At 38.9% G+C, this 12,702-nt stretch overlaps 1 protein-coding gene across 1 annotated transcript in view; it reads left to right on the forward strand.

The window, feature by feature from the left end:
* The window catches only part of Atrnl1 (attractin like 1), a 545,233-nt gene that overhangs the window by 127,253 nt on the left and 405,278 nt on the right, over positions 1-12,702 (forward strand). The window contains exon 21 of the mRNA XM_042054482.1: positions 4,418-4,511. Coding sequence (XP_041910416.1) covers positions 4,418-4,511 — 94 coding nt within the window. The remainder of the gene's footprint in view (positions 1-4,417; positions 4,512-12,702) is intronic.

The raw sequence follows: 12,702 nt of genomic DNA on the forward strand, positions 1-12,702 counted from the left end.
TCAATCCTTTGGTGAAACTTAAAAGATATATTTTAAGTCTTATATGGAAATACTATTCCCAAACTGAAAACATTTATTTAAATATTCCAGGAGACTGGAAGTTAACATAAGAAACTGGACATGCATTGGTTCCATTCTGATATGTGTTCTTTAAAGTGCTAAATCAAGTGCTATGTTTCCAACCAGACTCTTTTACTTTCAAATCCACGTTTTCCATGCGTCAGACACATTTTATATCCTTTGTAGTTCACATGTTTATCATAGGTCAAGCTTCCTGCATCATCCTCAAGTTTATTTCATATTGTTGGTCATTTTTTATGCCAATAATATTGCTAATAGCTTTTACTGACTGTCTATTAAATTCTATTTATAATTTATAATAATTTACAATTATTACAATTGTAACTATTTTGCAGATAAAGACTATGTATAAAGGTTTTATGTATTTATGTATTTATGTATTTATTTATTTATTTATTTGGTAAAATACAGTGACCTGAAAGAGGATACGAATAAGTAAATAATTTCACTCCAGTGCATGACAGAGAGAATAAGCAACACAGGGAATGCTGAGCAAGTCAGACAAGAAAGTTACCAGTTTGAAGAATTTGGCAACATGAAAGAAAAAATCAGCCAGTAATGTTTGTGTGCTTGGATGGGTAGATTGTACTGTCTAGTTCCTGTCTGAGCATGCCCAGGTTTCCAATCACAGGGTTATTCAAGTATCCACAGCAGTTCTCTGCAGAATTGTGTCTGGAAGAATGGGTGTGCATGTCTTTTAGTGGGTTCATCAACAGCCAGATGTACTCCCTTACCCACACACCAGCAGCCAGATGTGCACTCCTACCCACACACCAGCAGCCAGATGTGCATCCTTTCCTACACATCGGCAGCCAGTTGTGCATCCTTACCCACACAGCAGCAGCCAGGTGTGCGCCCTTACCCACACAGCAGCAGCCAGGTGTGCGCCCTTACCCACACAGCAGCAGCCAGGTGTGCGCCCTTACCCACACTGCAGCAGCCAGGTGTGCGCCCTTACCCACACTGCAGCAGCCAGGTGTGCGCCTTTACCCATTTACTCTTACTCAGATGAAACTGAGGTTTGGGCGTTTTCTTCATCTTGCTTCTCAAGGCTAGCAAGACTGACAGAAGACTGGGAGAGCCTATTGCAAGTGTGAATAACAGAATTTTTTATTATGTGGTCCTTTATACCTTTGCCTTATGTAAAATTTTACCATATTAGATGTCTAATCAGTAAGATATATGACTTTTCACTAAGATAATTAGCACAGAAGAATGCAAAAGAGATTACATGGCGTGGTCTGCAAAGCTCCAGAAGCTGTTGTTCTGTGGGAAATGACTGCTGGTTCTGTGTTCCCACAGTGTGCTCGTCGTCTGTAGCTCGGCTGAGTAACCCTTCTACCTCCTTTTTTGTCCTCACTGCTTGGTTTTGCTATAAGTTGCTACTGCAGCTTTATCTTCATGGGGACAGAAATACATGTGACTATGTCATATCCCTCTAGTGTGTATCTAGGCTATAAAATCATTGCCAAATAAAATTTCCCAAACCAAAGGCCACAGCATGATGGTTTCATAGGTGCTTATTCAGCAGAAAGCAGTGGTCTCGGATGCTGACAACACAGAATAGTACAGAAACTGCTGTGAAGTATAAATTTAAACAATTGCGTTAGGTGCATTTGTGCTGCTTTACTCTGAAGCCCAGTACACAGGGGAATTCTTGCAAAATGAGCTCACATAAAAGGTATTTTAATATGTTTTTCCAGAAATTATTAAAGTAACTATTCAAAGATAGTTTTTTTAAAAAAGAAAATCTGCAAGAGTTCTGTTATAAGAAAAACTATAATGCTTTTCCAGAAAGGATAAATAAAATCCAAGCTTTAAAATATTAATATACATTAATTTTAGTATTCATTAAATATGCCTCAATATTTATCTTAAATTGTTCAGATTATGTTAAGAATGTTTATTCATTTTTCCAGCAGTTACATATTAACCATATATCTTGGTGTTTATTTATTTGTTAATGATATTCTTTATTCTTTGTTTCACATCTTATCTTTCATTTGTAGATTTCTGAAATACTATATTTACATACTAAATTACACAAAATTAAGGGAAATATGCAAATTTTTGTATGACTCTCTCTCTCTCTCTCTCTCTCTCTCTCTCTATATATATATATATATATATATATAATGTGTTAGTGAATCTCTTTTAGCAAATACCAGATGTTTGGGACTATTTTAATACAAAACTTACTGTATACTCTACCTAACAAGTATGTATCGACTAGTATATTGATAATCTGTTTTCCAAATTCATAAAATGTTTTATATTTTATAATGTGGTCAAAACCCAAACTTTTAAGACCGCCTTAGTAAGATATAACAAAGATGCAGCAGAAGTTGCCGTCTTCTCAAACACAACCCAGTGAGTTTTAGTATTGACAGAGATGGACCCTGATGATTGCAGTCTTATTTGACAGAGTTTTCATTACTCGCTCTACAGAAACAAAAGAACAAAATCATAACTAGAAAACATGCAAAGCACCCTACCCGATTAACAGCTTCCCCCTTACCGTCCTGCTCCCCCTTCTCCCTGGCAGTTAGAAATCCATCGCTATAGGTTGAATTATTCTTGAAATTTTCTTGTAATAAGATGTTCTAAAGACTCATTAGGTTTAAGTTTAATCATGTATGAGAAGTGTTAACTTTTATTGTCAAATAATATTACTTTGTTATATCATGTCAAAATAATTATTAGTTAATGGACATCTGAGCTGTCTTCCAGTTTCTTAGTTGTGAAGTATGTTATAAGCACATACTTACATTTTATTTTTTATTTGTCATTTTCTACCTTGCTAGCACTTGGTTGGCTCTGTCATCTGCTCATTCTACATTGACTGTTTTGATTCACTCCAGGCACACAGCGGGACACATTTGTGTTTCCAGTAGTCATCCATCAAAGTTCTCCATGTTCGCATGCGTTCTGGCCATTGTTTGCTTCTTAATTAAAGACACTGGGTGATGACATTTTTATCTACGCATAAGAAGTGGGGAGACAGAGAGCAAGACAGAGAGACAGAGAGACAGAGGCACGTGCATGCACGCACACACACACACACACACACACACACACACACACACACAGAGAGAGAGAGAGAGAGAGAGAGAGAGAGAGAGAGAGAGAGAGAGAGAGAACAGCAGTTGCATCAAGGATTGTAATCTCTGAAATCCTGCCTCCTGTCTGCCTCCTAAAAGTTCCATAACCTTCTAAACTGTCTTCTCAGCGGGAGAGAAGTGTTCAAATTCATGAGCCCATGAGGGACATTTCTTATTTAAATCACAGCAGTGTCAAAATAATTGCCCAAACAATGTCAGAAATTCAGAAATCCTTACTTTTTGGTTTCGGGATCTCAAACCCTAAATCTACGCCTTGTACTCGTTTGAGTGATCTCTGCGGCTGGTGTGCAGGCTCCAGCCGTTCCTTCCCAGTGTCTGTCTGTCTGTCTCAGCTCCTGGGTGTGCTGGGTTGGTCTTGTATGGTCCAAATTTATTTTCCAGCTTCAGTAATGATTTCAGGGCCGACCACTTTGCTTTAGATAAACAACTGGGGGGGGGGGTGTTTTCCTGGGGAAGCCTCTTTCTCCCATTTCCAATATTTCCTAGTTGCCTGTTTGTTTAGGTCCCATGAATGTTTCTTGTTTTATGTTAGCTCATCTCTTGGTGTCTTCATTGTTGCTTAGGTATTGTTTAGGCAGCGGTGTTAGAAAATAGTGAAGAGAAAATTGGGATTTTTGTTCCTACAACTAAACTAATCGTGTCATTGTGCAATGCAATGTTTGATTTAGTATTCTGAAGTAATAATTCTGAGAATAATCTCAAGGGAATTGGAGGTATGCACCATGTGTTCACCTCACACGAGGGATTGGAGGTATGCACCACGGTGTGTTCGCCTCACATGAGGGATTGAAGGTGTGCACCACGGTGTGTTCGCCTCACATGAGGGGTTGGAGGTGTGCACCAATGTGTGTTCACCTCCCACACGAGGGATTGGAGGTGTGCACCACGGTGTGTTCGCCTCACATGAGGGATTGGAGGTGTGCACCAATGTGTGTTCACCTCCCACACGAGGGATTGGAGGTGTGCACCACTACACCTGCTATCTTTTGAACACTTACATCATGAATCTCATGTATCAGATCGCAAACAGAAGCACAAAGGAGAATAAGAGAAGTACTTAGGTGCAGGATAGATGCAGGGCATTCCTGGGGATTGTAAAGAGTTTTGCAAAGTTTTCACATTAAGTGAAAAAATAGCTTATATGGCATGAGGAAATTGCCTCATAAAATGCGATGCTAATAACACTTAATAACACATTGGTTTCTGACTTACAGCTTGTACATGCAGTGGCCATGCGAACATCTGTCATCTGCACACAGGGAAGTGTTTCTGTACGACTAAAGGAATCAAAGGTGACCAGTGCCAACTGTAAGTACAAAGAGTTATATTTTGGGACTTCTATGGATTTTGTGTTGTCTGACTAATTTTTTTTGAATGTTAGCTTTGCATTAGTTAAGCTTATGTTATTGTAAGCTGTTTTCACTCACATATTATCAAATCTTTTGAGAAAATAAATGTTTAAATACGACAGTTTCCTAGAGGCTTAGAGCGGATGCAGAGAGAACATGGCACCACACCTTGAGTATGTGGGTGGGATGCACACTCAGGTCACTGCTGAGTGACTTAACCCATCAGCCTTCCTTTCTCTAGAGTTCAGTTCACAGGAACCAGTGTCTTTCTCTCAGTATTTCATGAGTGACTTTCTTCTATCATTTGTCTAGTTATTCTTAATATTTATTACCTCCCAAACGTGATTTTAAAAGGCAGTACATTTAAATTATTATTTTTCTTTAATTTTGTTCAGGTACATTACATTAAAATCAGATTTGTAAGGTTCCATATTAACTCGTTACAAATACATGCTTCTTTGTCATGAATATTTATTATTTGAGAAAAATCATGTTTACATTACTTTAATTATGTAATTGTCAGAAAATTTAGTAAATAGTTCTCTAAATTATATTTAAAATGTATATCTAAAGAATCTCTTAAACACAGAAAACAATATTTGTTTATTTTTATTTGATGTCATTTACCATCACAGACTTTCAGGTTTAGAGAAGCCTGGGATAGCCAGCCGCTCTCTTAGCGGTAAGCCTGGTAGGTCTTATGTCAGCTCATATTAGGCCACTTAGGCCTGTGAGCAATGCACTGAGCCAGAGGCTTGCACCCTGTGCGAGACGGTATGTTGTTGATAGTTTGCACCAGGAACGTTTGCTTTCTAAACAGACCCAGCTTGACTGCCGTGAGGGTAGTGGATCTGCACAGGCCCATGCCTAGAAGAGGTTCAGGCTGTGATCTTTAGATTCTTTAGAGAAACCCCAATTTATTTACACTTTGTGGTATTCTCATCCACTCCTAAGCATCGTTATCTCATTACAGCTGTGAAGACAGCATCTGTGGATCCAGGTTATAGTATTACAGACGAAAGCACAATGTTAGTAGCAACTGTGATTATGAACAAAAAATAATTATAGTTTTTCATAAGTGACTTAGCTCTATAGTCCTGTCACAGTTACTCCTTTTTTAATTGGCATTTTAAGGACATGCTTTTGTTCTTAGACAAAAGACAGCTATTTTTGTTTACTTATGAGTTGATAAGCTCAGCTTAATGAAAGTGGTCAAGCATACACATTTTATCTGAAATATAGTTCTAACTGACAAATTATACTTTGCCTTTGATCTATTTTTGTATTTTTCTAAGGAAACGTTGGAATACCAACTTGTAATATTTTGTAGATTGTATATATAGATACAGACTCTTTTTTGGAATGCAAGTACCTTTATTTATTTGTTATGCAATTTTTTAAAAATTGAAAATAGAATTCTTTTCTCATACAATACATCCTGGCCACAGTTTCCCCTTTCTGTTCTTCCCGGCTCTCTCCCACCTCCTCCTTCCCCAGATCCACTCCGCTTCTTTCCTCCATTAGAGGAGAGCAGCCTCCAAGAGACAACAGCCAAACAGCACAAAGCAAGATACGATAAGAAAAAGCCCTCAGATTGAGGCTACACAGTGTGAGCCAGCAGGAGGAAAAGAGTCCCAAGAGCAGGAACAAGAATCAGAGACCCACTCGTTCCCACTGTGAGGAGCCCACAAAACACAGGCTAACAGCAGAGACACACTTGTTCCCACTGTGAGGAGCCCACAAAACACAGGCTAACAGCCGCAACTGATATGCAGAGGACCTGGTGCAGACCCATGCAGGCCCCATGCTTGCTGCTGCTTCAGTCTCTGTGAGCCCAGTTAATTCAGTGGATCATGTTCCTGTTGACAGGATTTCTGTCCCACCTGGTTCCTGCAGTCATTAAGTCCCAATTATCTGAGGAACTGCCACATTGATTTCCGTAGTGACTGAACAAGTTTGCACTTCCACCAGCAATGGAGGAATGATTTTCCTTGCTTTACAACACACAAATAACAACACACAAATTGTATTCTTTTAAATACTGCCTGGCCCATTATTTTCAGCCTCTTATTTACATCTTGACTAACCCATATCTAATAATGTATGTAACACCATGAGTGGTGTCTTACCAGGAAAGTTTCAGCATGTCTGGCCTGGCAGCTGGCTTCATCGCATCTCGCATCTCTCTCAGGAGAGGCACAGTGGTCTGACTAACTTAGGAGAGGCGTGGCATCTGACTGAGCCATCTACCTCACTTCCTTCTTCCTGTTCTGTCTACTCCACCCACCTAAGGGCTGGCCAAGGCAGTTTCTTTATTAACAAATGAAATCAACAGATAGATAGAAGATACACCTACATCAACATCCTCACCAGAATGAACTGTTACTTTTGTTATTGATCTTAGTCATTCTGACAAGTGTAAGATGTAATCTCAAAGTCATTTTGATTTTCATTTCCCAACTCAAAAAGAAATCAGTAGCCCTCCTATATACAAATGACAAATGATCTTATAAGTCAGGAAAACAACACATTCACAATAGCCTCACATACTATAAAATCTTGTGGGGTAGCTGAAAACAAGTTGTTAGAAGGCTTGTGTGACTAAAAACTTAAAGTCTTTGGAGAAAGAAATTGAAGAAGATATCAGACAATGAAAGGTCTTCCATGTTCATGGATTGGTAAGATTGACAAAGTAAAATTGGCCATTCTAACCAAAGCAATCTACAGAGTCGATGCAAGCCCCATCAAAATTCCAACACAGTTCTTCATAGGCATTGAAAGGACAATTCTCAATGCCATCAAAAACCAAAAAACTCAGGATAACTAAGACCATCCTGTACACTACAGGAACTTCTAGATTCATCACCATCCTTGACTTCAAGCTCTACTACAGAGCTATAGTAATAAAACCAACATAGAATTGCCATTCAAGATTTCAACATAAATCCACTTGCCTATGGACAATTGATTTTTGATAGAGAATCCAGAAAAACACACTGAAGAAATAAAATCATCTTCAACAAATATTGCTGGCATAATGATGTTGATGTGTAGAAGAATGCAAATAGATACACATCTGTCATCTTGCACAGCTGAAGTCCAGGTGTACCAAAGACCTCAACATAAAAACAGAAACACTGAACCTAATAGAAGAGAAAGAGGGGAATAGCCTTGAACTCATTGGCACAGGAGGCAACTTCCTGAACTGAACACTGACAGTGCAGATACTAAGATTAAGAATTAATAAGTAGGGTCTCATGAAACTGAAAAGCTTCCACATGGCAAAGGACGCTGTCAGTCAGGCAAAGTGGTAGTCTATAGGTTGATAAAAGATTTTTAACTCCACATTCAATAGAAGACTAACAACCAAAATATATAAAGAACCCAAGAAGCTAGATTTCAAAAATATAAATAATCCAGTTAAAAATGGGGTAAATATCAAAACAGAATTCTCAATAGAGGAATTTCAAATGGTCATTCAGTACACCTTTAACTGTTGGAATGGGGTAATAAAAATAACATTATCATTTTGATATGTATATATCAATTACTTGTTATATACTGGTTATATTTGAACATGCTTTTATTAGGAAGCAGAGGGTTATCTGAATAGACAAACACTGGTTAAACTAGTGTGTGATATTGATAAGCAAAACTGATAAAGTTTTTGCTAAAGTACTTTTCATGCTGTTATTGTCAAACTCATCACAGTAAAACATACAGATTTCTTATGTTTGATGGTCTAGAATAACCATGAATCATTTCTTCCAAGCATAAATTCCATTTTTCTTTAAAGATGTCATCAAATGCCGCATTTTTGTAAATTCCCCAGTGGATCTTGGTTCTTCTTGTCTCCCAGTCGTTGGTGGCGATGGCCATGGAGCCTTCTGTTTGTCTATGCTCTTTGAATGAAAACCTCCAGGACCCAAATGCTCAGAAGGTGCATAATTGTTCTGAGATGGGATTCATGAGGATGAAGAAGGTCTGAACCCAGTGTGCTAGAGTTGGAATTGGAAGGAGGAATAACATTTTTCTGGGTAAAGATGACAGCAAACAGAAACGGAAGTACCGCCAAGAGCAACAAAGATATAAAAATGAACGCGGTCTTAGCATTTCCAGTGTCTGCTCATGGATGGAGAGAAATGGAGAGAATATTGTCCTACCCCTTGTAATTGACTAAAGAAAGAAAAGCCTTGTTAAAACAGAAATCCTTGACCCTCACCTTGTTTATTGATTAAAAAAAATAACAGACTTTGTAAAATACAAATCCTTGAGACAACTGGAACTCAAGACACAGGTAAAATAGTGACCAAAGGAAAAAGAAGGAAGAAAGAAAGAAAATGCAAGTGCTGCAGACAGACATGCAGCAGCAATTTTGGTTTCTGTTGATTTTTTTACTCTTGTTTTTTTGGGGGGGCCCGCCACCCACCTCCCAAGTAAATCACACAAAGAGGGTTATTCTTAGTTATGAATGCCTGGCCTTAGCTTGGCTTGTTTCTTGCCAGTTTTTCTTAAATTAACAAATCATAAAGCAATCTGTTTAAATGGATGCAAAGTAGTCATATTGTCATGGTAATGACAATTCTTAAGCTAACCTTTTCCCAGGATAATTGGTACTGAAAAATGGTAACTTTAAAACAAAAGCCACTACTGAACCCAACAGACTTTTTTCCATGCAAGAGACACAGATAGCCAATAAACACTTCACAAAGCATTGGCCTCCTTAGCCATCAGGAAAATGTAAGAGTCCAGCTCACTCCAGCCAAGGTAGCTGTCATCTGAGAAACTTCCAAAGGCAGGTGCTGGCTGGCAAGGATATGGAGAAAAAGGAGCCCTATTTGCTGCTGACGAGAGTATAAACTTCGTAGCCATGAAGGAAATTGGTGAGGAAGTTCCTCATAAAACTACCATTAGAGCTGTCATATAACCCAGCTGTTCTGTTCTTGGGTGTGTACCTGAAGGACTACGTTACCCATCCTGCCACATTGATGTTCACTGTTCACTGTATCTAGGAAATGGGACAGCCCAGATGGATGGATAAATCAAATACGACACACGTACACAATGGAGTTTTATGCAGCCATAAAGAAAAATTGAATCCTGACATTTTAAGAAAAATAGATGCAACTAGAAATCACTATGCTCAGTGAAATAAGCCAGACTCTTTTAGACATAAAGCAAAGAAAACCAATTTACAATCCCAGAGAACCTAGACAACAATGAGGACCCTAAGAGAGGCATACATAGATCTAATCTACATGGGAGGTAGAAAAAGACAAGATCTCCTGAGTAAATTGGGATCATGGGGACCATGGGAGAGGGTAGAAGGGAGGAAGAACGGAGGGGAGCAGAGAAAAATGTAAAGCTCAATAAAATCAATAAAAAAAGATTTAAAAAGAAAAGAAGTAAGCCAGACTCAAACAGACAAAATCTCCTTGGACTCTCTTATGTGTGGTGCCTAAGTTTTAAATTGTATGTCTCTGTGTATATTTATAGGCACATATGTTTATTTATCAAGTATAAGGTGGTTTTCTTGATGATTGTAAAGCTTGTCATTGCTTCCTAGTGTAGCCAGGTGGTGTAAGATTGTTAATGCCAAAATGGGTGGTTAACCCTCCGCCAGGGTGACGAGATTCTGGCAATCATTACTCTCCTTCCACTGTGGGCTCCGAGGATTGAACTGAGGTTAGCAGGCTTGCCAAGCAAGTGCTTTCACCCACAGTGACATGTTGCAGTTCCCAAAGAGGGGATTTTCTACTTTTAAGGCCACCTGCTGTCACCCCTTTGAACAACCCTCTATTGAGGGGATCCCCTCTTCAGTACCTCCTGTTCACAGTGGGTCTGGATAAAGACTGTCATGAGGAGAGTTCAGGATTGGATGTCTGTGAGCTGTCACTCAATGCCAGGATGCTGGGGTGGTGACAGTCCTAATGTACTGCAGTGATCTGGGAGCATCATCTGTGGTCTGTCTAGCTTCGGGAGGAGCAGCCATGTTTATATGTAATGCTAACATGTTAAAGTGAGAAGCCTAGCAATTGTAAGACGTGTAAACATGGCCGGCATTTGTTGGATGCCATAGCACCTTTTGGGATCTCAGGGCCTGGGTGAACATCAGTAATGGATGTGGGAGGGCCCAGTGCATTGTGGTTGGGGACCCTCTGATGGAGGTCCCAGGTTCTATAAAGGAGCAGGCTGAGCAAGCCTGCGGAGCAAGCTAATAAGCAGCACCCATCCATGGCCTCTGCATCAGCTCCTGCCTCCAGGTTTGGGATCTATTTGAGTTCCTGTCCTGACTTCCTTCCATAATGACTAGGGATTTGGAAGTATAAGCATATAAACCCTTTCTTCCCTAAGTTGCTTTTTGGTCATGGTGTTTGGTCACAGTAACACAACACTCAGCCACTTTGACTTGGCCATTGATGTCCTTGTTTGGCTCATTTTGAGCAGTCATTTGGATGACTTTTTGGGTGAAACATTTTACTTTAGCAGGAGACCCAGACTCACAGCAAACGCCCTGATCCCCCCCCTTTCACTGTGTTTCCTGCTTATGGTGGCTCTGGTACATGTATTTTATAAAATTTATCTTGGAACAGTATTTCAAGAATTAGAATTATAGAATTAGAAACTAAAGGAATAGAATTATGCAATTAAACACTGTATGTTGGTCTGGCGCCAATAGTCATTTTAATTTTATTCTAAAAATAGAACATAAAAATCAAACTTTTTGAAAAATTCATATATTTCTCTGCTCCGTTACTAGTTTTGAAGTATTTAAGTTAGAGTTCTTGTATTTGAGTCTTCATTTTTGATAATCTAATGACAGCTCAAGAGTTCTAACTCTTGATTTAAATTATATTAGTCTATTCTGTTTCGGTCTATTGATTTAGAGAAAAACTTTTCTCAACACAACTGAGTGTGTGTGCGCATTGATGAGAGAGAATATGTGATATATACATGTGTTTGTTCATGTATGTGCTCACATGAGAATGGGTGTGTGTGGCATACATATGTTCGTGTAGGCCAGAGGCTGATGATCATAGATGTATTCTGAGGATTACTTTTTACAAATAAAGGCTCATTGTTGTCTAAGATAGGGAAATGTTTTAATTTCAGATAATACTACAAAGAAGAAACTGGGGTCTTATGAATGCTGTGACTTTTCTTCTCCTTAAAAATGACTCTCAAGAACTTGCTGTCTGTCCTGTATGCTAATGTTCTCTCCCTGAGCCCAGTTCATTCCTGCCCTGGTCAGTCTGTCCTGTGTGCTGATGCTCTTACCAGTTACTGATTTTTCTTTTTTTTTAAAATTGATTTTATTGAGCTATACATTTTTCTCTGCTCATCTCCTTGCCTCTCCCCTCCTCTTCAACTCTCTCCCATGGTTCCCATGCTCACAATTTACTCAGGAGATCTTGTCATAATTGTTGTAGGAAGCTCTAGTTAGTTCCCAGATGCTTAGCCCTGAAATAATCACATAGAAACTGTATTAATTAAATCACTGCTTGGCCCATTAGCTCTAGCTTCTTATTGGCTAACTTTTACGTATTAATGTAATCCATCTTCATTAATCTCTGTATCGCCACGAGGCTATGGCTTACCAGGAAAAGTCCCGGCATCTATCTCTGGCAGGGCTATATGGTTTCTCCCTACTCTAACCTTCTTTATTCCAGCATTCAGTTTAGTTTTCCCAGCCTACCTAAGTTCTGCCTTATCAACAGGCCAAGGCAGTATCTTTATTAACCAATCATATTTACAGCATACAGAGGGGAATCCCACATCGCCTCCCCTTTTCTGTTTAAATAAAAGAGGAATGTTTTAACTTTAACATACAAAAACTAAATATAACAAAACAGGTATCAAGCAAGAATTACAGTTATAATATTTATATCTACTTTATCTTTTATCATAACTAAGGAAAACTTTAACTATAACTATATATTCTTCAACTCCATCAAAGACTCCAGAAGGATATAATATTACCTAAGTAAACAGGAAGTACATTGTAAGCAGCTTCCAAAACTCTAGAATTGACAGAGACATTTCGTTACCTGGACAGTCGCACAAAGTACTTCTGTACCACTGGGGCATTCATCTTCAGCCTGCAGGTCCATAGTATCTGGCAGACTTTTCCAGGAAGTAGGTGCTGTGAG

Source organism: Arvicola amphibius, chromosome 1, assembly GCF_903992535.2.
Source record: "Arvicola amphibius chromosome 1, mArvAmp1.2, whole genome shotgun sequence".
NCBI lineage: Eukaryota > Metazoa > Chordata > Mammalia > Rodentia > Cricetidae > Arvicola > Arvicola amphibius.